The 25,236-nt window shown below is 29.1% G+C and overlaps 14 protein-coding genes across 14 annotated transcripts; 7 read left to right on the top strand and 7 right to left on the bottom strand.

The window, feature by feature from the left end:
- Positions 1–88: 88 nt before the first annotated feature.
- On the bottom strand, positions 89–909 carry T551_01419 (uncharacterized protein; the record flags this gene model as incomplete). Its single annotated transcript, XM_018373682.1, has 5 exons — positions 89–210; positions 253–449; positions 501–644; positions 688–846; positions 890–909. The coding sequence occupies 5 exons, from the start codon at positions 907–909 to the stop codon at positions 89–91; spliced, it is 642 nt and encodes a 213-aa protein (XP_018230337.1).
- Positions 910–970: 61 nt separating this feature from the next.
- T551_01418 (exosome non-catalytic core subunit RRP40) lies at positions 971–1,817 on the top strand (the record flags this gene model as incomplete). Its single annotated transcript, XM_018373681.1, has 4 exons — positions 971–1,159; positions 1,213–1,362; positions 1,403–1,557; positions 1,601–1,817. 4 exons carry the CDS (start codon positions 971–973, stop codon positions 1,815–1,817), a joined length of 711 nt encoding a protein of 236 aa, XP_018230336.1.
- Positions 1,818–1,909: 92 nt separating this feature from the next.
- On the bottom strand, positions 1,910–5,086 carry T551_01417 (coatomer subunit gamma; the record flags this gene model as incomplete). Its single annotated transcript, XM_018373680.1, has 11 exons — positions 1,910–1,998; positions 2,042–2,182; positions 2,229–2,367; positions 2,413–2,682; positions 2,722–3,107; positions 3,148–3,921; positions 3,964–4,097; positions 4,140–4,561; positions 4,604–4,762; positions 4,815–5,026; positions 5,056–5,086. The coding sequence occupies 11 exons, from the start codon at positions 5,084–5,086 to the stop codon at positions 1,910–1,912; spliced, it is 2,757 nt and encodes a 918-aa protein (XP_018230335.1).
- Positions 5,087–5,323: 237 nt separating this feature from the next.
- Positions 5,324–5,846, top strand: T551_01416 (uncharacterized protein; the record flags this gene model as incomplete). The annotated part of the gene is made up of 3 exons (XM_018373679.1): positions 5,324–5,441; positions 5,490–5,610; positions 5,663–5,846. 3 exons carry the CDS (start codon positions 5,324–5,326, stop codon positions 5,844–5,846), a joined length of 423 nt encoding a protein of 140 aa, XP_018230334.1.
- A 388-nt stretch (positions 5,847–6,234) lies between these two features.
- T551_01415 (uncharacterized protein) lies at positions 6,235–10,808 on the top strand (the record flags this gene model as incomplete). Its single annotated transcript, XM_018373678.1, has 8 exons — positions 6,235–6,505; positions 6,589–6,639; positions 6,726–7,098; positions 7,142–7,509; positions 7,554–7,892; positions 7,932–10,039; positions 10,084–10,715; positions 10,760–10,808. 8 exons carry the CDS (start codon positions 6,235–6,237, stop codon positions 10,806–10,808), a joined length of 4,191 nt encoding a protein of 1,396 aa, XP_018230333.1.
- A 220-nt stretch (positions 10,809–11,028) lies between these two features.
- On the bottom strand, positions 11,029–11,633 carry T551_01414 (uncharacterized protein; the record flags this gene model as incomplete). Its single annotated transcript, XM_018373677.1, has 4 exons — positions 11,029–11,120; positions 11,163–11,320; positions 11,364–11,467; positions 11,523–11,633. 4 exons carry the CDS (start codon positions 11,631–11,633, stop codon positions 11,029–11,031), a joined length of 465 nt encoding a protein of 154 aa, XP_018230332.1.
- An 86-nt stretch (positions 11,634–11,719) lies between these two features.
- Positions 11,720–13,279, top strand: T551_01413 (uncharacterized protein; the record flags this gene model as incomplete). The annotated part of the gene is made up of 6 exons (XM_018373676.1): positions 11,720–11,806; positions 11,850–11,906; positions 11,953–12,189; positions 12,242–12,631; positions 12,674–12,943; positions 12,989–13,279. 6 exons carry the CDS (start codon positions 11,720–11,722, stop codon positions 13,277–13,279), a joined length of 1,332 nt encoding a protein of 443 aa, XP_018230331.1.
- Positions 13,280–13,425: 146 nt separating this feature from the next.
- On the bottom strand, positions 13,426–14,648 carry T551_01412 (uncharacterized protein; the record flags this gene model as incomplete). Its single annotated transcript, XM_018373675.1, has 3 exons — positions 14,307–14,648; positions 13,951–14,260; positions 13,426–13,905 (listed from the first exon to the last, which is right to left on the bottom strand). Exons 1-3 carry the CDS (start codon positions 14,618–14,620, stop codon positions 13,426–13,428), a joined length of 1,104 nt encoding a protein of 367 aa, XP_018230330.1. The 5' UTR covers positions 14,621–14,648.
- A 157-nt stretch (positions 14,649–14,805) lies between these two features.
- Positions 14,806–15,707, top strand: T551_01411 (uncharacterized protein; the record flags this gene model as incomplete). The annotated part of the gene is made up of 3 exons (XM_018373674.1): positions 14,806–15,408; positions 15,457–15,564; positions 15,612–15,707. 3 exons carry the CDS (start codon positions 14,806–14,808, stop codon positions 15,705–15,707), a joined length of 807 nt encoding a protein of 268 aa, XP_018230329.1.
- A 97-nt stretch (positions 15,708–15,804) lies between these two features.
- T551_01410 (uncharacterized protein) lies at positions 15,805–17,377 on the bottom strand (the record flags this gene model as incomplete). Its single annotated transcript, XM_018373673.1, has 5 exons — positions 15,805–16,070; positions 16,109–16,510; positions 16,557–16,870; positions 16,915–17,218; positions 17,269–17,377. 5 exons carry the CDS (start codon positions 17,375–17,377, stop codon positions 15,805–15,807), a joined length of 1,395 nt encoding a protein of 464 aa, XP_018230328.1.
- Positions 17,378–17,596: 219 nt separating this feature from the next.
- On the bottom strand, positions 17,597–19,385 carry T551_01409 (uncharacterized protein; the record flags this gene model as incomplete). Its single annotated transcript, XM_018373672.1, has 3 exons — positions 17,597–19,034; positions 19,078–19,241; positions 19,293–19,385. The coding sequence occupies 3 exons, from the start codon at positions 19,383–19,385 to the stop codon at positions 17,597–17,599; spliced, it is 1,695 nt and encodes a 564-aa protein (XP_018230327.1).
- A 1,076-nt stretch (positions 19,386–20,461) lies between these two features.
- On the top strand, positions 20,462–21,745 carry T551_01408 (U2-type spliceosomal complex subunit CWC25; the record flags this gene model as incomplete). Its single annotated transcript, XM_018373671.1, has 5 exons — positions 20,462–20,489; positions 20,539–20,557; positions 20,605–20,745; positions 20,789–20,924; positions 20,969–21,745. The coding sequence occupies 5 exons, from the start codon at positions 20,462–20,464 to the stop codon at positions 21,743–21,745; spliced, it is 1,101 nt and encodes a 366-aa protein (XP_018230326.1).
- Positions 21,746–22,285: 540 nt separating this feature from the next.
- On the top strand, positions 22,286–23,263 carry T551_01407 (GTP-binding protein Rho3; the record flags this gene model as incomplete). The annotated part of the gene is made up of 3 exons (XM_018373670.1): positions 22,286–22,401; positions 22,662–23,032; positions 23,082–23,263. The coding sequence occupies 3 exons, from the start codon at positions 22,286–22,288 to the stop codon at positions 23,261–23,263; spliced, it is 669 nt and encodes a 222-aa protein (XP_018230325.1).
- Positions 23,264–23,450: 187 nt separating this feature from the next.
- Positions 23,451–25,027, bottom strand: T551_01406 (uncharacterized protein; the record flags this gene model as incomplete). The annotated part of the gene is made up of 7 exons (XM_018373669.1): positions 23,451–24,040; positions 24,086–24,185; positions 24,228–24,362; positions 24,408–24,656; positions 24,708–24,768; positions 24,814–24,892; positions 24,937–25,027. The coding sequence occupies 7 exons, from the start codon at positions 25,025–25,027 to the stop codon at positions 23,451–23,453; spliced, it is 1,305 nt and encodes a 434-aa protein (XP_018230324.1).
- Between the last annotated feature and the right edge of the window lie 209 nt (positions 25,028–25,236).

Here is a 25,236-nt window from a genome sequence, read left to right as displayed (position 1 = left end):
GTCATTCATTTACTTTTTACATTTTTTCATATTTTTTCGAATCATGTTTTCTCATCTTTTAGGACTTTTTCTATCTTAATAGCAAATCCTATACTTCTTCCAATTCATCTATATCATCTCTTGGTTCTGTTCTACATATTCTCAGGCGTCTATGTCTATTTACCTCTTTATATTCAACTACACTCATTTTTATAAGCCATTCTTCGATTTCTTCTTGCTTTAAAACCTGCTTTTATACTTATATTTACCTACCTTCTATCTTAACATTCACTGAAACACTTATTTTTTGTCCTACAAGTTCTCCTTTGTAATAAGCCAGTAATGTTGGTAAATTCTTGTCTGGATAACCCTCAATTGCTTGATCTCCTTGTATTTTTACTATCTTTATATATGGGTGCTCGTTTGCTAGCTGCACAAGTATCATCGATAACTGTCGACTTGCTAAAATTCTATTGAATCACCCATTATATCAGCTAACCATAAAGTGCATAGAATCTTACGCATCTTTATACAAGAAAACAATCACAGAAGCCGTCTTACTAGCCTCATTAACCTCTGTAGCCCATTCTGCACGTTGAATGGGTAATATTTCGCCATATTTTGCCCGCTCAGCATATGCCTTTATTTCTTCCCGTCGTCGTTGCCTGATATTCATCAATATCTATTTATTATATGTAAAAAAACTACATATACGCCTGTACAACCTGATCATCCTCCAAATCTTCCCATTCAGAGCCTGGAGATGCTTCTACAGCATCACTTGCTGTATCATTTTTTTCATCGTTGTCTGACTCTGTTTTCTTGGGTAGAGGAGGGAGAATACCGTGTGCACGCAGCAAATCATTCCTTAATACATGTAAAATGTGTGTATTACGCCTGTATTGCTTACCACTCTGTATCTTCATTCATTCTTGGCACACACGCCGTGCACTCCGTGCAGCCGATACATACAGTAGCCATATGAGCGCAAATGAATATACATCAATCAGTGATATTTCCAGGAGAACAAGTGCATTTTAATGAATCAGATGAAACACAGTTGCGTATTGGGCGTGGTTTAACATATTTTTGTACTTTACGCACACTACGTGCTACACAAATGGGCAGACTTATACAGTCAGGAAAAAAGACATTTTACATTGATTATGATTGCCGAAAAGTGTGTTTTAAAATGTAGAATAGAGCCTTTTACAAGCAGCTAATATATATCAGTATACTCCTGTAATAGGGGACTCTGTCATAGGACAAGTCATGGTTAAGCACGCAGAAGGATATAAAGTAGATTTATGTGGGACAAGATTAGGACAACTTGGAGCATTAGCATTTGAAAATGTAACAAGAAAAAGCCGTCCAAATCTCCAAGTAAATATAAAGTTTTCATGGAAAAGAAGCTAAAAAATAGGTGGGAGCACTGATATACGCACGAGTAATATATGCAGATAAAGAAATAGAGCCAGAAATTGAATGTACAGATGGAACAGACGAAAAATCATCTATTTTTGGAGAGTTAAAAGGGGGGTTTCTTATTCATGGATTATCAAGGAGTTTATGTCAAAAGTATATAATTCAACATATTAATTATTAATCTTATTAAATACAGAATTCTGGACAAAAATCATCCTCTTTTATCAACATTAGGTGCATCAATACCGTTTGAAGTAGCTGTGGGATCAAATGGAAGAATATGGATACATAGTAAACATGTTGGTATTACTATTGCGTTAGTACAAGCAATTAAAAAAAGTGAATCATTAAATGACAATGATATTATCAAAATATGCCGGGAAACAATCAAAGAGGTACAAAAATGGTTATAAAGAAATGCATCTTGATGAAAAAATAAATGATTAATTTTAACGAAAATCTAAATTGAATATCAATAAAGATGTTTTTATAAAAATATCTTTATTTATGCAATTCCATTTGCAATCAATGTAGCTAACATAATATTTTCACTTCTAACACTAAGTTTCAATGTCATTTCATTCTTAGCATATGCTTTCAAAGGTTAAAAAATAGAAAAATAACATAGATATAAAACCTATTTTTGCAATCGCCAAAACTTTGTTACCGTTAATACTTTTGCCAGAAAGTCTCATCGTATGAAAAGAAGAATGAACAACAGCCTCAGTACCCTCGAGTGGTTGCATAGATAATTGTTCTGGTATCTTATGACATGCTTCTAGAAAATAGTATTAAAACTATTCTTTATCACTTAAAATACAAACCTTGCACAGATGTAATTGAACTAAGGGAAAATGTTTCTACAACTTCATTTTTATCAGTTAAAGAGTCCCAAATTTGAGCAAAATTATTAATATATATAGGAAAAACATAATCTGCAACAGATAATTCTAAAGCCTCAACCTAAAACAATTTAGCTAAATAAACGTATAAATAAGAAATATAAACCTGATATTCATCATCATAACCTGTTTTTTCAAGCTCACCTGTATTTGGATCTATTTCCTTAGTTGTAAATTTCAAAATATTAGTAAAAGTTATAGTAACAAATGAATCAGGATCTTCTCTTAAAAATGAAACATATATACTAACAGGAGAGTTATGTTCCGCTTTTTGAGCCTGTATAACAAATTCTTCTTTTAAACCAGATCCATCAGGTTCTGAAATCATTGAAATATTTTCTAAAATAGTATCAGAAAGAGTATTTACAAGATCAAACTATATTTTTAAGTAAAGAAATAACATAAAAAGATATACCTGAAGAACAATATGCTCCTTAAATATGTGTTTAATTGCTGTAACATAATACTCAATTTCAGACTCCGTTAACTCTATTGGGTTTGAAGTAGATTTTAAAAGAGGACCATAATCTTTAAACTCTGAAACGGACTGAAGAATATTAGTATACTGGGCCGTAACATCACTCAAAAGAGTATTATGAGTTGTTTGATTGGCCTTTGTCTCAATTAACATAAATGTAGACAATGAGTCTACTTCAATAGTCTTTTGTCTGTATGATTCAGCATCTAACTCCTCTTTACTAATATTCGGTATAGATGAAACGTCGAATTGTTTTTCAAAAGAATTTGATGAAATATAACATACAAGTTGATATTCTAAAGCAGAAAGAGAAGGCATATTATCTAAATGTTTTAGAAAAAATCATTAATAATTCTTACACACTATTTTTAAGAAAACCAGAAACATTATTGTCTTCTAATAATTTAATATTTAAAGCAACACGATCCCGAACTTCATCATCAGGATCCTCTAGACATCTTTGAAGCAAAATTTTTATGTTATTCTTAAGTTCAGAATTATTTAACCCTAAACCAAAATTTGATAAAGCAGTTACTGCTGCTGCTCTTACCAATGCATTTTCTAAAACAATTCTATTGTATATATATCGAATATACTTAGTTGGTTGGTTAATATAAGGTCCTTCTATACCAAGTGTATGTAAAATTCTAATTGTTAATTTTGTAAATTCACAATCCTCGATAAATTCGCAAAGACTAGATAACGCTTCTTCTTTAGATTCAGGAATAAATTTAATCATATCAAACATTGCTTCAACTACTGATTTTTTAAAATCATATCCACCTTCGTCTCTTAAAGCACTACTCAAAAATGAAAGCATAACAGTATACTTAGACGGAAATTTAAGGCATAGTGACCTGATAGCCTCTATAACAATAATTTTGAATTCATCAGTAATATCGCCCATAAAACTTTGAATCTGTTTCATCAATTTATCAATATTGATCTCATTCCCTGTCTTAAGAAGTGTTGTAATAGCAAATGTTGCAATTGACCTATTAGAATCGGAAATAAGACTTTCTATATCAGAATTGCAACACCCAACCATATGGGATTTTATCATTGTGAATTTATTTAAGATCCTAATTGCAGCAAATCTGCAGACAGTACGAGGAGAAGATAAAAATCCTTTAAGCACTATAGAATAAGAAAATATAAACTAATATTAAAAATACAGACCAGAGATTGCAGAAGTAGCTTCTACTTCAGTTATGTCTTTCAATTGAAGTATTATTTTTGCAGCTTCAATGTTAACCATATCATTTTTATGATGTAGCCATTCTTCTAATAATTTCAACATATTATAACGTTGACTAACAATCTTAAGAGAATAGCTACAAATACTAGAAATCTACCTTGGATCATCCTCCATAACCTTTGCTGCATATCTAGCAAGTAAAACAATAGCAAAAGGGTTCTTAAGCTGAATATTTCCTGCAGACGATCCCCTATTCTGATAACTACTAAACTGTTGTACCATCTTCATAACAGCCATACGATCGTGGCTTCGTATGACATATAATAAACCTAATGCGTGATATTGTGTAATAAAACTCTGAATTTGCCGAGTAGAACTAGCCAAATATGGTATGATAGAATGATTTACAACCGTTTTCGAGGAAAGTGCCTCCAAAACTTCATTCGCCCACTTACGTATCACATCTTTTGCAATAGGAAGCAAATGGTAAGAGGAAATAAGACCTGCAGCAGACACAGAATGATTTTTATCAATAATAGCTGCTTTAATACCACGTTCAACAGTTGGAACAGTAGTTGCCTATACAACATAAGAAAATAATCTATATTTCAGTGAAACAACATCAACAATTCTACATAGCGAACGAATTGCATTAGGACGATATATTGCATCTGGGTTTATTGTTGTATCTTTAATTACACTAGATGTAATCATAATAACTATTTCTGCCGTTCTTGCTAATTCTTTAATAATCACATAAACCATTTGACGTAAGGATGCCTGTACCAAATTTCCAATATAAATATACAAAATTAAAAAGAAAAAAACATACATCTTTGTGCTGAAAAAGCTTTGTTATCCCAAAAAAAAGTTCTGTAGCATCACGTGTCACAAAATGATCCCCTGTATGTAAAAGATACGCTATTTTCATCAATAAGATACGACACACTCGAGGATTAATAGGCGATTTGTTAAATATCCGTGCCTCTTGCAATACAGTTGTCTTATCAATATGATGAAAAATATGTTCTAAAAAACACTCAACTAACTCATTAAAAAGTATAAAAACCAACCTAACTCTTCATCTTTCTTTAGTTGATTCATTAAGAAAAAAATCAATTTATAATTAACGATTAAAAATTACAAAAATTTCAAGTTTTAATCACTGTTTGATGGTAGTTTTTTTGAAGGTACCGCAATCGATAATCAAATTTAAACCAAAGAACAATATAAAGATACTATTTGGAAAGTAAATAAGAACAAATAAATAAAAAAAAGAAAATATATGTATTTATAAGGTATTTTATATGTGCTTTTTAACTTTTTTTACAGGCTAAAACAATGCAAATAACATCCAAACGAAAACGGAATCAAAAAGCTCAAAAATTGTCAAAATCAACAAAAAAAACTTGTATAAGGAACTCAATTGATACCCCAACAAAACGTGCAGTATTACATGGTATTATATTCTAGTCTTTAAATATAAAAAGTATGATGTAAGTTCTAGATGCATCTATTCGTAAAAGAACTATTCCTCATCCTATAAACACTTTAAACAAAATGTTTATATCTCGAAAGACACTTTTAATGAGCATTATAAAAAAAATGAGGCATAAATTAATATCTGAGTATAACAAGTAAACTTTTTACATGTAATTTATTAAAATCATGAGTTTTTAGACCCAAAGGTAAACCTATTATTTTATATGCACAATCAGCGGCAATTGAGCGGGCACTTGAAGCAGCACTTATTTTATCATATCAGATTCCTCTGAATATTCAAGTAGAAACTGGTACGATTGAAGTTGTGGACGATGTTTTACCATACGACTTGGTAATCTTTGTTTTGCAGTTATCATCTTGAACTACTAACATTGATCATAAGGATAAAATGATCACAAGTCAAGTGCGCCTTAACTCTACCGTAAAAGTAATAATTTCATTTGCTAATCTATCGTAAATATTCATTTTTTCAACTTTTTAAAAAATAATTTTATAAAGCTTATTTTGTATCAAAAAACAACATTCTTTATAGATTTTTTGCTTAAACAGTATATCCAATTTTTTAAAATAGTTTTTGTATGTATATATTTTTTCTTTTTCATAATATTTCATAATATTTTTAATTCTCTTGAAAAACAACCGTTTAGAAAAAAAAATCTATAAAATATAGAAAATCAAGCTAATTTAATGTATTTAGCAGCTAAAAAACAAAATTTTATACGTAATAAATAATTTTATTGTTATTACTAATGGCATTTTTTTTTAAACAAAATAAAAAATCAAAAAACACGCTAGGATTTCAACAAAAAAGTTATTCTCAATCTGTTGGGAACATTGAATCAACGTATATAAGCAAAGAAACATCATATCCATGGTCGCGGCAGAAGCTCTCTGGTCCTTGTCTATTTCCTAGATATGGACATGCAAGTAATCTGACCGTTAGTAAAACAGGTGATATATTTATTTTTGGTGGGCTTGTGAAAGAAAAGGTGAAACATGATCTATGGGTTATTGATACGGGTACGTGATGATTTTTATAAAATCACCTATTGTTTGCTTAAAAGTCCTTTTATATACTTTTTATCTAACATATTTGACTACAGTTACTATGATGACATATCAGATACAGGCGCCAGGAGATTGTCCTAGTTCTCGTGTAGGGCATGCAGCACTTGTTATAGGGAACGCGTTCATTGGCAAGCATATTTTTTGGATAAAACAGCTCTCTAATATTTTTTAGTGTTTGGAGGAGATACAAAAACATCAAAAAACAACATTAATGACAACTCTTTATATTTATTAAATACAACTTCTAAAATATGGACGAAAGCAGTAATTTATGGACAGAAACCTAGTGGAAGATATGGCCATACATTAAATATTATTGGAACCAAAATCATTATTTTTGGTGGGCAAACAGAAACATTTTTTTTTAATGATTTAGTTTCCTTTAATTTAGACACATGTATGTTTAAGAAATATTCTAATGACCGTAATTTAATTTCTGTAGTAAATACACCTAGTGCTAAATGGGAACAAATAACTCCTATTACAAGTTTGCCTCCTGCTCGTACGAATCATATAATGATTACTTATCAAGAAAAGCTTTACTTGTATGTATGTATTTATATATGTTCACAATGCTTAATATTTAAGATTTGGCGGCACAAATGGTAGTCAATGGTTTAATGATGTTTGGGTCTTTGATTATAAGAATCTTTCGTGGAAAGAAGTTGTATGTAACGGATGTATTCCTCAACCAAGAGAAGGTCATTCAGCTTCCCTAGTGGATGATATTATTTATATTTTTGGTGGGCGTGGTCTGGATGGTTCAGATCTTGGTGACCTTATTGCGTTTAAGATAACGACATCAAAATGGTATATTTTTCAAAATATGGGACCTTCTCCGTCTCCTCGTTCAGGACATACATTAACTAGTTTTGGCCAAAAAATAATTGTACTTGGGGGAGAAGGTTCTTTAAATAAAACAGAAGATTTGTCAATCATTTATATCTTAGATACATGTAAGTTGTAATTTAATACTTTATGTTTCTAAAATATTTTTTAGCAAAAATTCGTTATCCTCCAGAAATATCTATTCCAAATTTGATTTCAAGTCCAATGATAAAATCAGGAAGTTTGTTGGCACCCTCCCCCTTATCTCCTATGCTTTCAAAGCCTTTATCGACATCAATGTCGAAATTGCAAACATCTAAAAATTCTTTTAATGTTACAACTCCATCAAAAATATTACAACACTCAGAATCTTTACGAACTGATTTACAAACTATGTCATTAGAGCAATTTCATAAACAAAGAGTATCTAGAAAACATAATAGATCAAAAGGAGTAACAAGTTCATCTAAAGAAGAGCCTGCTAATCTTCAATCTTCTAATAGTTTAAACAGTATGTATTTTTTTGTTTTTAAATAAAATTTAATCAAAGTTGAAGATACACTGCTTTCAAAATCTCAAAGTTATGATCAAATAAGAAAAGTTGCTACAAACGATGTAAAGAAGACTGTTGCTAGTGAAACAAAGAAAAATATAGTAAATGGTACAAAAAATACTAATACAAATGAAATAAAAAAAAATACAGCAGCTGACACAAAAATTGCTACAAACGAAACAAAACATATTACAGATCAGCAGGAGGACAATAACATTAATATTATTAATCCAATGTCAACTATTGTAGAAAATCAAGCTGAAGCTGTAAAATTAGCTGAAAAACATGATTTAGATATCACAGATTTTCAAATAAACAATAAGGATATTCAGTCTTTTAAGTTTAAAGAAAACATAGATGAACTTAAAATTAAAAATGAACTATTACAGGCGGAATTAAATCTAATAAAAAATCCAGATTTAGACAAAACACCTGCAGATGTATTCTTCGATTCCATTGAAAGACAGAATATGATAGAAAATCTTATTTCGCTTAAAAAGCAGATAACTTTGCTTAAACTAGAAATTCTATCTCAAACAAAGACAGCAAGTTTAAAAGTTACAGAAGCTGAAGCTGAAAAAAATAATTGCTTACAAGAAGCTGTATATTATAAAGCAAAACTTGCTGCTTTATCTAATCCAGAAATGTTGTCAACTGTTGAAAATGCTCGAATTACAGAGTTAAGTACTAAGTTATCTAGTATTATGGCTACACGTCAAGAATTAAACAAAAAATTAGCTTCATTGACTGAGGATATTGAATTAGGACAAAGGAAAATACAACAGCTTGAAGATATGAATCAAAACTATCTTAAAAGAATAAAAGTTGCAGAAAGTGCTTATGAACGGATTTCTAGTGAATTAAATGAAACAAGGTTAGCCTGTATTGATGCTGAAGAGAAGTTTAAAGAACAATCATCTTTAAAAAATGAACTAGAATTTGAAAAAAATCAATTATATCAGGAAAATGTTAGTTTGAAACATGAAATTGCTGATCTTAAAGAAAAAAATACACTATATTTAAAATCTATTGAAATGATTAATATTTCTATAACTATGGCAGAAAATCGTGTTGCCAATTCAGAAAATAAATCTCAAAAAGAACAAGAAATTCGTATAGAGCTTGAAAAAAAAGTGAATCAGCTTACTAGAGAACTTATGATAGAGAATAATAAAAAACAGATTCTTGAAGAAAAAATTACTACTCTTGAATCTAAAATGTCAGATGTTGCTAAAGAAGCTAATGTGGCACGAGAAGCTATGAATGAAGGAATTCTTGAATTACTTAGGATATCTAGAGAAACTACATCTTCTGAAAATCTTTTAGATGACAGTCAAGTCAAAGTACTTCAAGAGCAATTAGCATCTGTTAAATCTTTATATTCAACGTTACAAGTATCAGCTAATAAGTCAGTTAAAGATTTAGTTGCAGCGTTAGAAAAAATCTCTCAGCTTGAGGCTTTAAATTTTGCTTCTAACAAAGAAGTTCAGGATTTAAGAGATAAAATAATTGACTTACTTAAAGAGTTAGATACTCTTAAAAAGGATCATAGGGATATGAAAACTTTATTGAGTGCTAAAGATAAAGATTTAGAAATAGCTCATATAAAAGCATCTGCTATATCTCGTTTGCTTGAAGAATATCCTTTATTAGAAGAACGAAAGAACTTTCAAGATAACGCTATTACTTATGTAACTCGGGGAACTAATATGACACCTGATATTCTAAATAAAAACAATTCAGAAGAATCAGATCTACAATTAAAACAAAACAATAATAATAAACAGGAAGTTAAAATAACTCAGCATCATAATGTTTTTAATCCAGAGAGCTCAGAGAAAAATGGTACGTTAGTTAATCAAGAAAATATAAAAAATGCTGTTCCTCTTCATAAAAATCATAACGAGATTAGCAATAATTATATATCCTCGTCTAATTTAGATAAAGAGAATCCTGATCTAAATGAGCAAAGAGCTCTCGATGCAGAACGTCGTTTAGCAGAATCTACTCAGAATTATAAAGAACGTCTACAACAACTTGAAAATGATTATCAGTCAGCAGTTTATTATATGAAAAGTACAGAAAATATGTTAAAACGTATGAAGGTAGTAGCTTTTTTTTTAATTTAGAAGAAATTTATAGTTTCTAGAATGAACTTTCAAAATACAAATTACAAAATTCTCGCTTGAAACAAGAAAATGATGACTTAAAGAATTATAAAAATACTAATATTTTAAATTTCGAAAATCATGAATTTCAAAACATTGAAATGCATAATAATACTTTAACTGATGAATACTTAAAAATGCAAACAGATCAAGATATTTTATTGCAGGAAAAAGAATTAGAAAGTCTCGAAGAAAAATATATAAATTTAAAAAATACATATTATGATAATACCAAAGAATCTGTCGAAAATGCCATTTCTGAATTGGAAAGAACGGTTGAAGAATTAGAAGTTACTTCAAATAAAAGTAATTTAGTTTTTAAGAACATATCCAACAGTCAAGTTATTTCTCCAAATGAAATGTCTAACAATAAAAATATTATTCCAAAAGTGGAAACTTTAAATGAAGAAAATTTGTTTTTAATGAATTCTTCAAAGAATGATACCACACTTTTAAAAGAAACAAAGGCTACTGTTATAGATTGCGACGATACGCATAATGACACATTATATGATTTTGATAATACAGCAGAAAATACTACTTTCAAAGATACAGCATTTTTAAAAACATCCAATACATTAGATTCACTAGCAAATGAATTAGACCAGTTACGGTATTGAAATATTTTTGTATTATAAAAATTCTAATATTGTTAAGTACACAATGGGAATCTACAAATAAACATAAAGCTATTTCATCTAATTAATGATAAACTAACTATTATTTATGGCATTAACCATCAATTATCCAAAACTATTTAAATCTGCATTTTTGGAATATAGGATATTTTTATGATTACATCTTATAACAGCATCTTAAATATTAGATGCTATTCATTAAATAATACCTTTTTATAGTCATTTAATTATGTATTATGAAAATTCAGAATATAATAATAATCGTTTTACATAATATGTATTCGTTAACTATAGAATTTCTTTTCTATATAAAATGATATCCTTTTCTAATTTATTTAGTACTACTCGTAAATGAGCCATATGTGCCACTTCTTTTAGCCCTAATTTTCTTATACATAAACATTTAATTATAATATTCTTACCGTCCTGAAAATGTTTCTGTACTTCTCGTAGTTCATTTGGTACTAAAATACCAAACCAATCTAATGGATCTTTAAAAACTTTTTCTGATACTTTTCCTTTTGTTGTAGATACAGAAACTAAATCATTGCGTATCAACTTAAACTCAGAGTTTAAGTCACTATATTATTGTAAAACAATATAAATAAAGTAGAAAAATATACACATAATAAAGAGCATTCATAGGCCTGTTATATCCATGCAATAATGCAAAACGACCACGTACATAAAGATCAAGATAATTAGCTCTTGCTATAGAAAAATAACCCTTTAAGATGTTAGATATCAAAAATATAGTAAAATAAAAGAAATTTGATAAATACCTGTTTTAAAGCAGAAGAAAGACGAGAAACAGCAGAAATATAGTCATCTATAAAAGAAAAATACTGAATTAATGTATTATCTAAATATTCAATATTTTTTTTGCAGTTCATTTTAAATATGAAATAATATATATAGTACGTACAAATAATCGTGGTGACATCTCGTTAACGTATACTGAAACTTCAAAGTAAACGTCATGTCGGATGGATATTTAGAAAAGCCAAGTTTTGATTATAAAGAGATATTAGACAATCAAATACCAGAAATAGAAGTTCTTGCAGAAGTACGCTTTTTTTCTGCATTTTTTAAGCTAATTTTGAGGACAGAAACATCTTGCAAGTGCTCTTGAAAAATTGTCTTTATTAGAAAAGAAAACACGGAAAGTAACGTTAATTCTAGACATTATACACTTTATATAATAGTAAATAGGCATATGATGTTGCATCTACATCAAGGTTGTTAGTTTTAATTGTCCAATTATGTAAAAATGCAAATGAATGGATTTTAATGTGTGAACAAGTTCAATTAATGTCAAAAAGACATGGGCAGCTAAAAAAAAGTATTGTTGATATGATTCAAGAAGCAATGAAGGCTTTTGAATCTTTGCCAATGTCTGAAATTAAACAAGAATGTATAACATCTTTGCGTAGCATTACTGAGGGAAAGGTCAAAAAAGAGACTGTGTCTTTTATATGTAAATACTAAAAGTTCAATGTAGATTTTTCTTGAAGCAGAGAGGGTATTTTTAACTAAAGAACTGGCAAAAATTAAAGAACAACAAAATAATATACAAGAAGCAGCAGAATTGCTTTGTGATTTAAAAATAGAAACATTTGGATCTATTGATAAGCGAGAGAAAACGGATTTTATTCTTGAACAAGTTAGACTTTGTTTAGCTAAATCGGATTATAATTTGGCATCCATCATTTCTCATAAAATATCCGCAAAATATTTTCAAGAGGAAGGTGTTGAGGATTTAAAATTAAAATACTATGAATTACTTATCCGTATTGGTCTATATGAAGATAATTATCTTGATGTCTGCAAATATTATAAAGCAGTCTATAATACGCCTAGTATTATTGAAGATGAATCTAAATGGAAAGATGTATGTATGAACAAATCTATTTTTAAAAATTAAAATATTAAGGTTTTACAAAATGTGGTTTATTTTATTATTATTTCACCTTATGGCAATGAACAGTCTGATCTTTTGCATCGTATATTAACAGATCCTCGATTACCTTCACTTCCAGTTCATTATGAGCTTATAAAATATTTTACAAAAATGGAACTCATGAGATGGCCAAAAATTGAGGAGATTTATGGCAAAATTTTATGTAAAACTTCTGTTTTTGATCTCAACGATGAAAAAGGTAGGAAACGATGGTCAGAACTAAAAAAACGAATTATCGAGCATGTAAATGTCATTTTTCTTTATTAATATATTTTTTGACATTACTAGAATATTCGTGTTATATCTAAATATTATTTGAGAATTCGATTAAATCGATTGAATATGCTTCTTGATTTAGATGAGAGAGAAACAGAAGAATATTTATCAAATTTAGTTACTTCAGGTGTTATTTATGCACGAATTGATCGTCCTGCGCGAACTGTTAGCTTTATCAGGCCAAAAAGTGCCAATGCAATATTAAATGAATGGAGTTGGAATATTAGTAGTTTACTAGAAAAAATTGAAAAAGTCAGACAAATGATTTTGAAAGAGGAAATGCATGTGAAAATTAGTGCATAATACTATATATATGATACATTGTATATCTATATTTAATATATGATACTACATTTTTTGTAAAATGTTCCATCTATTAAAAATTATACCTATACTTTAATATAAAACATATATCTCAGGAAAACCATAGAAATGCATATTTATGTATTCTATGTAGTATTTGGCAATGATTGTATCTCAGCTTGTGGAATGTTTTTAAGACATAACAAACTGCATATTTTTCTCTTTATTGGAAGAGACCATGTACCAACAAAACCATCCCACCATTCAAATACATCTACAACAGACTCTACCATAGAATTTCCACAAACTTCACAGGATATATGATATTTTCCAGCCTCATATGCTTCTCTAACTTTTGAAGTAAGACAAAATTTCAATTCCCATCTTTGAAGATCTACTTCAGCAATTGAAGAAGAAGCAATAATCCTAGATGAAAGTTCAAGAAGTTTAGGAACATTCGAGTTTGTTTTTATTACGTCTATACATGAATAACGAATGGTGGGTAATACAAGAGTCTGAAACGACATTTGAGATAAAGGAGGAATTGGACATTCTTTTAAAGGATTCGGTGATATTGACAAAATTTGCAGCTTTTTAAGTAAAAGTAGTGTTGATGGAAAATAAGTCTATCCAAAGTAAATTACTTATTTTATTTTATAAAAGATTTTTACAAGTTTATTCTGGCCTAAATTTAATTCAACTAAATTCACCAAACGACCAATTGAGGGGGGTATCATTGTTAATTCATTGTTCCCTATAAAAATATTAGCATTCAAATATTTTAAGGTTAAATACAAACGCAGAGATAAAACAGTAAGTGTAAAAAGATCAAAAAGACCGCTAGGGAGTTTATGAATAAAATTTCCAGATAAAAATATTTTAAGATGAGGAGTCAGCGGTTTTTCAACATCAGGATCAAGTCTTGTTACAAGACTTGTTAATTGTGAAATGTTTTCTGGGATCTCAACAATATTGCATCCTCTGAACCTGTCAATATATAAAAAATATAAAAATACATAAAACGCACGAAAGTTGAAGAACCTCTTCACCTTCTTCAATTGTATTTGTAATTGCCTCATTAAAAAGGCTTCTTGGTGTTAAATCTTGTCGTTTTTTTTCAAAATCATTCATACGCTGCCGATGTTGAACATTAACATAGGGTGCTTCTGTTGTGTATCCTTTAGTCTTTAAATCATATTCCTGTTCATTATTATCATTATTTTCTATTTCTGAAACAAATTCCTGCTTAGATCTAGGTGGATATAACATATGAGATGTTTCACGAGACAAAATTGTACTAAATGGAAGAAGATCATTCTTTTTTTCATTAAAAATATGCATTTTTCCTCTATAAATTCTGATATTTCTTAAAAAGCTTTATTATAAATAATATTAAGGTTTAATAGATGGTGAACGCTTAATTATTTTAGATGTATTGGTTATCGTAGACGGATGAAACCTCAAAAAATGTAAAATGTAGAAAGATAAAGATTTTTAAATACTTTTGAGTATTTTTGGAACATTAAATGGAAGAAATACCTGAATCTTTATCAGAGAGTTTATTTATCCAAAAAAAACGCAAACTTCAGGTCTCAAACGAACAGAAAAATGTCACATCAGGGCCAATTGATATAGAAACTAATCAGCGGGGGGTTTTCCCACAAATGCTTGAGTTAGATGACCCTTCAGAAGAAGATGATGAACTTCCTTTTGATGGTATTTCATATTTAAAGCAAGTGCGTATAGAAGCAAAACAAAGACCAGGGATTATGACTGTACATTTGCCACTATCAGTTTTAACAGAATCTGTGCAAACAATAAACAAAACAATAAAGGAAGAGATAAAATTAGAGAAGCAGCTTACTACGTGTGAAACTAAAGCATATTCATTTATTTGGGAAGAGAAGTTTTTGGAAAAATTTATAGTATTACGCACATCGTTCAGTTCTTTGAAAACTCAATCTACCTTATTGTCACTACCCAGAAATAAGCCAGAGTGGCGTCAGCTAATTCTTCAAGCATTGCAAGCCCCTACACTGTCAATGCTGTGTTGCATTGATCAATATACAGCTCTAAATTTGCTAAAATGGAATACAGGATGGCTTTCATGTAACAGTCCGCGACAACAAGTAACATTATATAATATTTTTGACATTAAATGATGTAATTTTTTACAGATGATATGGATATTTTTTCTTCTTGTAAAAATAGATATGGTGATGACATCAGATGAACTTAGTATTTTAAGAGAACTCTGTAAAAAATGTTTAATTCTTAGAAAATCAGTTTGATCAAATTAAAGATTCGGTATTGAATATTAATATTACTTTAGAAAACAAAACTTCCTTTATATATTCAATCTAATATAGACATGGTGATTTCAATTGTTGGAAATTTATTTGGTCAAAAGGATCTACTTTTAAAATAATTTTATTATGTAATATTGCAACTCATTTGTAATAAATTAAAGAACCTATATATGAATATTTACAGATACACCATGATTGAAAAAATTGTTAGGATATTTAGCGTTGTCTTTTATTTCTTTCCATTTCTTCTTTACTCATGAAATTTCCTTGCATATCATACATACTTGCTGTCATGCGTTTAAGATTGCTAGCAGCCCCTTCTTGGTATAAATTACTCGATGCAGACTTAGATTCTGCTTTTGCTTTCTGCTCTTTCCATTTAGGATCTAACATTTCAATACGCATATGCTCTTCAAGTTCGTTTGAAGGAATTGGAAGATTACATTGAGGGCAAATAAGCATGTTTTCAGTTTTATTCAAAACTATTGATATTAACAAAAAATATGAGTAATGTTAAAACAACCTTTTGGAACATAATTTGTACGAATTTTCATAGGAAGACCTGCTCGACTTTGCTGTTGCGCAAAACGAACTTTTTCCTGGTGCTCTCTTCTCTCCCTAATTGCTGCAGTCTCTTCATCCGAATCAGCCTCAATATCCATTTCTACACCCTCTTCTTCTTGTAATGACTGTACTTTTTCCGTTGATGTAGAATATGGTTGTATGGGATTATATGGTGTATCATCAAATAATGATATATTGGGATCATGGTATATAGTCATCATTTGTTTTTGTTCGAGAGTTGCTGACTGTAAAATACTTAATGAAATCGGAGCTGGTAAATCCATTTGTTCATCTGCATTTGTAAATTCTATTGTTTCAACAACTACAAAATCATGCCAATCAATTTGTGCATACTCAACTGTAGAAAAATTAAAATCTAAATAATCTAAAGGAAGTTATATTACTTTTTTCCCGATCTTCTTCTTCCTGTTTTAATTTTTGTTGTTCTTCTTGATATTTTTGCCAAGCAACTCTTTTCCGAATCACTTCTAATAATTGATACTTATTCTCAATATTCCGTTCTAATATTTTATTGGTATTTTTTGGAGGGATAAGTATTTTAGTATATTGTTTAACAAGTTTTGTAAAATATTGAAAAAGAGAATGATTCGGACGCAAAAAATCAAATTGAAAATTTCTGCTTTCTCTTTGAGAAAGAGTTGTCTGAAACTCCCTCCCATTTCTCGCAACAAACTGTGCTGTAAGCTTTAATATATCCCTATAAATGTTTATATAAGATATATAACTTATTAATCAACATACAAATCCATAGCCGAAATTGCAGGTAATGAAGCAGAAAAATAGAACTTTGGAGGCTCTAAAAACATAGATTTATCATGAATTTGTTTTGAAGCATTTTGAGCAGCTTTAGACGAATCTTCTCGTGTTATAGGAGAAATAAATTTTCCTTTTTTACATTCTTCAAGACGGTATTCATAATATTTATAATATGGATCTGCTGGATTTAAAAAGCAAAATTTAGCATTATTTTTTTCTTTTTCTCGAATTTTTTCCTCAAATACAATACCATTTCTTAAAACATAATTAGCAGTTTTTTCCACAATTTCTAATCAAAAATAACTTTAAAAAAATAATAAAAATATATAAACAATATACCTCTAATATCTAAAGGGGGAAGAATCATCCCTAGATGTGCTAAGGGTGTTTTTAGTGAGCTTAACCCGTTCATTTGAGTAGTGCCAGGTGCAACACCATTTTGTGCCATCTTGAATGCTATAAAACAAATTTAACAAAAACAAAATACTAATAATATTTTCAAAGGAAATCTTTTATTAGAAAACTTATTTAAAATGAACTTTTGAAGACAAAAGGCTTCAGAATGTTAGTACCAAAAATATTAATACTGATCGAAGTCTAGTAGTAGAGTATTTTAAAAAATATACAAAAAAAGAATATAATTTAGATTTTTTAATAAATAAATATTTTATAATAGATTTTGCTGCATAAATATTTCTCCTTTAACAAGTTCTGCAGAAAAAGGCGAAACAAGTTGTATTGTAATAGTGGTTTTTAATTCAAAATCTACATAAATAGTAACCTGTATTTTTGCATTAGATGGAATATTTTTAAGAGAACATTCTGCTATCTTTTGTGATGGCTCTATGACTTTTAATTGTTCCACTGTAGATGAATCATCATCATCATCATCATCAGAAGTTTGTGTTTCATGTGTTTCATCTTTTTTTTGATGAATACGAGTTGTTCCTTGAGAAATAATGATACAGAAGTCGCCAGTATCTAAAAATTTATCAAGAAAAATACTTCTTTGAACAGGAGCTGATGTGTAGGAATGAATAATAGGAATAAATTCTGTTTTATCGTCGGATTGAATGACAATACCAATAGGATTCAATAAATGTGGTATTAAAGTTATATTAGGATTTATTAAATCCGAAATATCTTCTTTATCAAGGGAAGATATTAATGATGCTTGAATAGCTGTACCATAACATTCAATGTCCGAAGGACTAAGCATAGAAGTTTGTGAAGATTGTGTACGAATTAAAGTTTTTTCTGGAAAAATATAGCCGAACATCTCTAATATTTTAGGTATATGAGAAGAGCCTCCGGCAAGAATAACTTCGTCTATATCAAAATTCTCGGTTTGAGCCTTTTTGAGAACATTTTTAACAAGTGCGAGCATTTTATTAAAAACATATCTTCCCAACATTTCAAAACGTACTCTGTTTATACTAGAGTAAAAATCATATCCACCAAACATACATTCGACGCTAATCGTACAAACGCTACTAGAGCTTAAACTTTTTTTAGTTGTTTCACATTCAGTTCTTAATTTGGCCATAGCTCTTAAATCTTGTTTAGGATCCAGATTATATTTTTTTTGAAATTCTTTTACAAAATACTCAATAAGACAATCATCAAGAAGTCTTCCACCTAAATTATAATCGGTTTCCGTTGCTAAAATTGTATATAGACCATTTCTACATACAACAACAGTAGCACTACTTGTCATTTCTCCAAAATCAGCAACGACAAATATTTTATCAGCTAAAACTAAAGAATCAATACCATCCGAATACGCCAAGATTTCAGCAACTGGCTCTTTTATAACTTGAAGAATATTTAAACCAGCTTTTTCTGCACATTTTTTTAAAAGTTCTATTTGTGAAAAAGAAAAATCAGGGGGAATAGAAAAAACTGAATCAGTAACATCTTTTCCTATATATTCTACTGCACAATTTTTTAAGTACTTTAAATGAGAAATCATTACTTCATTAAGAGTAATTATTCGTTTTTCATATTCATTTCCAGAACCAGATATAATTGTATAGACTATTTCATTGTCTAAAATGTTAGGTTCTGCAGAATACCCTGAAATATGCAAACTAGCACATTCAATCCTAATCATTAATTGTGTTTTTTTCTTTAATTTTCCAAACTTACTTTTTTCCAAAAAAATTTTTAAAATAAGTAATTGTATTTTTTGAATTCCTTATAAGCTGTGCTTTTGCTTGAGAACCATGATATTCTTCTCCATCCAAATATGAAAGAACGCAAGGGATTTGACGTTCTCCTTCTTCATTTGTAATAATAATAACTTTTCCACTCTAAATACTTATTAAATCTGTATTTTAACGTACTTTAAAAAAATATCAAACATCATTTATATAAGAAATAGAACTGTTTGCATTACCCATTCGAATACCAATTACGGTTGAAAGAGATTTTTTATAACCTAGTTGCATATTCATTTTTTATAGAACTCTGTATAAAACCAAAAATTATAAAAAAATCTAATAAAATTATAAAAACTTATATAATTTGACAAAAAATAAATCCAAAAACGCCAAATAGTTAAATATTAAAAGATCACTTTGTATCTTCAAAATAAAAATTAAAGAGAAATCCTCATTTTTAAGGTTATATCGGTTATTGAAATAATTTTAAAACACAAAGTTAACATTTACTTTTTTTTTGTATTTAAATAAATTTACTAAATCTTGTTTGTATTATATGAAGATAATTTTTATACATTATATAAAATAGATATATTACGTACATTATTTATATTGTATACTGATGATCTATAAGTTATTTGTTAAATATAAATTATTTGTTAAAACTATAAAAACATTTTCATCATTATAAATTTTAATTTTGGAAAGATAAAGACTATTTTTATATTATTATATTAATTTTTATATATATAAAAATAAAAAAATTATATTTAATATTTACAATAAATTACTTTTATTTAAAACTATTTTCTTCATATCAAATAAAAACTTTAAAAAATATTGTTTTTAGCTTATTTATAGCATTCTAAATTATAGCATTCTAAAGTTATTATTACCTATAAATAATAAATATTATAAAATATTTAACCATAATTTTTAAAAATTGAAAAAAAATCTTTATTTGATAAACATTATTAAAAATAAAAACTAAAAATGATTCTTTTATTGAAAAAAGTGCTAAATAAAAGAAAAAATTAACAAATTAATCCATTCGTAATATATTATCTTTTCTATTAATTATCTGAAACGTTCGAAAATATTAACAATCTTCTAACAATCGCCACATAAAACTGTGATAAATTATAAAACTAAATTTTATTGGAAAAAAAATATAATTGAACTATCAACAGTAGTAAAGTGTATGTTTGAATTGTTTCTAATCTAACTTTGTTTTAGTTTTTTTTGCTAATCAAAATTTAATAAATTTAACAAAACGTTAATTTATCAAATTCATTTTGTTTTTTTTTTAAATAATTTTTCTATATAAAAGACAAAAAAGTATTTATTATATATTTATTTTGTAGTTCAAAATGGGTGGAGGAGATTTGAATATGAAAAGTATGTTTTTTACTTTGTTATTTAAGCAAATACTTATTTTTTATTACAGAATCCTGGCATCCTCTCTTGTATACTTGTTTGATATGCAAAAATACATCTTTTAATTACTTATTAGGATTCGTAATCAAGAGAAGGTATGGATGGAGGAAAAAAAAGCATTAGAAGAAAGAAAGAGGATTGAACAAATAAAAAAAGAGATCGAAGAAGAAAGGCAACTCCAAGAACTACAGAAATTGCAAGAAGCATCGGGCGGAAAGTAGGAAATTGAAAATATTTTTTTATATATTAATTAGGTCTAGAAAACGGGTAGAACGTTTAGATTGGATGTATGCCGCACCTCATCTTTCAGGTGATTCAAGAACAACCGAAGAAATGGAGGCATATTTATTAGGAAGAAAAAGGATAGATGATATTCTTAAAGAAGATACATCAAAGGTAAAATAACGGTAATTTATTATGTATTTAATTTAATATTTAAGCTTGAAAATGGAAACCAACCATTTATCGCTTCACAAAATGCAAATACTGTAAGAGATATTCAAAATAAAATTCGAGAAGATCCTTTGTTGGCAATTAAAAAACAAGAGCAAGCACAGTATGAGGCAATTAGAAACAATCCAATTAAATTACGTCAGCTTATAGAAGCACAAAATGGAAAAAACAAAAAACATCATTTAGATCAGCATACACATTCACGTCACTCACGTTATTCACCGCAAAAATCTGAGCACCGAGATCGCTCAAGAAATCGTTATTTGCACAAACGGCATTTAAGTCGGTCTTCACCTAGAAACCATTATCATCGCCGTTCAAGATCTCCATCAATTTCTCGCTCAAAACATAGGTCTCCAGACAGACAATATCATTCTACACAAAAACCTTCATCTACAAAGCGTCATTATGACTCTTCTGTTTTTTACCATCATTCTTCACACTATTCAGACTCGAAAAATACAACAAATGGTGGTGTTAACAAAAAGGCTCATCATGACAACGAAAAAGAAAGAGCTGAAAAGCTTGCTGCCATGATGAAAAATGCAGAAGCATTGGATCAAGAGCGTCAAAAGCGTTTAGAAAAACTCTCTAAGCAAGAAGCTGAGGACGAACGAAGAGAAAACGAAGAAAGAATGATCAATCAGAAATGGGGCGATAATAAAAGCACCTATCTCAGAGAAATTGCACGTAAAGCATATGGTGCTTCTATTGATCTTCCTGATCATATACGGCGTATTCCCCAAAATATATCTGGCGATTAAACACTCCAACCGCATTTTTATTCAATATTTCCAACAAGGCACTCATCAAGCACTTTTTTTACCTGTTATTGCAGACTTCTTCAACTATTTTGCTGTATATTCTCTATATTTTCCTTCAGAGTCACGAGAAAGTCACGTGACTTTCATATACATTACGCGTTACGTGAACACCAGCCTCAGCTCTCGGGAGGCTCCGTCAACGAGGTTTTGCAACGGGTGTACCAACCACACGCATACAACGTGTATACAACATACATAGAATCAAACACATGGGTTGTTGGTCATCACAACGAGCACTCCACCGAAAAATTGTTATTTTGGGTGACGGAGGTGAGTTATATGCGCATTTGCAGTATTGCAAAACCGAAGTCCAAAGTCGAAGAAAATTTGACTAAGTTAAGCATATAAGGTGAAGGAAGCGCATATAATACGCATATATAAGATATTTGGAGTTAAAATGGGGGTTAAAGCACATACATTGACTGGCTTTGCATTTACTGCAGCGCATAATTGTATTCAAAATAACTGATAATATGCAGCATGTGGGAAGACGTCACTGCTAAATGTCTTTACACGTATACTACACAATATATAGATACAAATAAAATTAATGAAAATATAGGTGGATATTTTCCTCAGATTTATGAGCCAACAGTGTATGTTAATTAAAAGTCTTTTAAAGAAGCATCTTTGAGAAATTTATAAGGAGTTTCGAGCGTTTTTGACAAACTAATAAGGATATTTTAATAAGCTGAAAAATATTTTATTAGAGTAAAAATGTATCAAAAAGCTAAAAAAAACTCCAGCAACCTTAAAAAAATCATTAAAAGACAGATACATATTTTTTGGCACCCTAAATCCTTTCAATGCTTCTTTTAAACACCAAAAATTTTTGATGTTTAGCTAACATATACAGTTTTGAAAATTATGTACACGATGTATTTATTGATGGTCAGCAAATAGAATTAAGTTTATGGGATACAGCGGGTCAGGAGGAGTTTGATCGTTTACGGTCATTGTCATATGCCGATACACATGTTATTATGATATGTTTTTCAGTAGATTCTCGTGGATCGCTTGAAAATGTACAATCCAAATGGGTAGCTGAGATTGCAAGCCATTGTGAAGGTGTTAAGCTTGTTCTTGTTGCACTTAAATGTGATTTGCGAGAGCTCGAGGATGAAATTACGCCGTATAATAATTGTAACATGAACGGTCAACACCGGTATATTCAATATGAAGAAGGCCTTTCTGTTGCAAAATTTATCCGTGCCGTTCGTTATTTGGGTATGTATTTTTATGATATTTTTTGCATAGTTATCGCTAATATTGCTAGAATGCAGCGCAAAACACAATCGAGGCATGTTTCCACAGTCTTCGATTATAGTTAAGTCTAATATTTGTCTAGGAGTTAACGAAGCATTTACAGAGGCTGCCCGTGTAGCGATCGCCGCTAAACCTAAAGGTACACCTGTAGATGATCGTCCTTTCCGTCAAAAAAGTTGTCTCCTTATGTGATGATTCGACGAACCACTGATACCCATCTTTATCAACACATATTGTTCAAAAAAATTTTTGTATTTTTGTCTAGCATATGTATTTGAGCATGCAAACATTTTTGCTCTCCTATTTCCATTTAAGCTATATCTTAGTCTTATTTTAGTTGTTTGAATGTTTTGGAAATTCATAATATAATACTCCTGTTTTAGTACCGATAATTTAAACAAAGTCTCCATAACTTATTTACACTTTCAGCTAAAGCAAGAATTGCAACATCTTTTTTTTCTTCCAACTCTTCTTCTGCTTTTAAATTTAATATTTGATTAACTTGGTCAATTTTCCCCTGAATACGTTCGTCCAAAATCAAGTTAATCAGTAATGCTTCTACTTCTGTTGAAGTAACGTTCAATTCTTTTTCGATAAATGAAATATTGATTTGGGTATATGGTAATATCAAACGTACAAGAATCTGGGACCGAATATTTTGCAAAATATCATCAATATATACTTGAATAAAGGCATCTTCCATAATTTCATCATGATGCTTTTTAAGAATAAGCTCAATTTTTTGAATATCTCCTTTTTGACAAGCATTCATTAAATCTACCATTGCCAAAAATTGTGGATCACTTTTATAAGGCTTCATTTCTTGAGAATTAAATAAATTAATATTAGATCCGTTTAACATATTTGCCAATATTGAATATTTTAATACACGAATTTTATGAGGAGAATCTACTTCATCATAATTCTTGAATGACTCTAAAAAGTCAGTCAAAGCTTCTCCCCACCGTTCTAAAATAAATTATTTGAAATTTTCAAAATTAAAGTTCTAAATACTTTCATCCATGTGCATTTTTCCGCCACATTCTCTAATAACACCCATAATATACGGGTATATATTTGCAGATTTTATTTTTAAAGTTTTATGGTACAAATCCTAAAAAACGTAAAAAAACATAAATAATTAACAATAGTTAACCTTAAGTCTTTTGTTGTTCTTTGTTTCTGAATACATTTGTATTTCCAAAGAATAAAGTTCAAGAAGACATACTTCCTTTAATTGGTCTACTGATCCATTATAATTTTCACAAATATCGTACAATTTGCTTAAAATCTAATACAAAGTAAGATATATATTTATTATATTTTTTAAAAAAACTTTATTCAAACGTATATATTCTTTCTTATCTAACCATAATTTTGCAAGTTTTAAATTCGTTTTTAACCAAAGACGTTCATTTTCCATTTCTTCAAGAGAATTCAAAGTTATGGAACATATTTCTTCCATAAATTCTACGTCATTATCCAAAGAAATATAATCAAGAATATTATAAATAGATTTTTCACTATAATTCTTTGTTACTGCTGATTTTCTATATGTTAAAAGCTCCGTATAATATCTGATCATCTAAAATAATTCAATCAACTTCGATATAAACAGTAATTCCTATATTTTTACATCATATTTATAACCCAAGTTAAATAGCAGTTTCATAATTTGCTTTAGCGAACGAAATCCCCTTAAAAACTTTAAAATTAGTCATTTAGCGTATAAAAAAGCTTACCAATTCCCTTTTGTAGTTTCCAAAAGAATAACTTGCTTAAATTCTTCTATTGCGCGTAATGGATCTTCTTCCTTGATCGCTGTAGAAATTAAAAAAATAAATCTTTTAAGAACAAACAGATACCTTTAGCAAAATAATACTTATTTTCCATATTGATTTTGAGCTCGTTATCTTCAAGATCAAACTCTAAATCTTCTATTATAAAATCGTTCATTTTTTTAAGAAAAACATGTAATGAATACTATTTATTTTAAACACTATTTTCATATAAGTCAACTTCAACTAAAAAGTATATTCCTAAATACTAGAAAGATGTTTTTTATAGATAACAAATATTTCTTTCATTGTCTTTAACCCGAACCCCATTATTAAAGCGGTACCGAACCGTAAAATATATTCTTGAATTATCTAATGAACAAATCA

The sequence above is a fragment of the Pneumocystis jirovecii genome, assembly GCF_001477535.1.
Source record: "Pneumocystis jirovecii RU7 chromosome Unknown supercont1.5, whole genome shotgun sequence".
NCBI lineage: Eukaryota > Fungi > Ascomycota > Pneumocystomycetes > Pneumocystales > Pneumocystaceae > Pneumocystis > Pneumocystis jirovecii.
The sequence above is the reverse complement of the archived record's forward strand: the minus strand, read 5'-3'. Positions and strand labels throughout refer to the sequence as shown.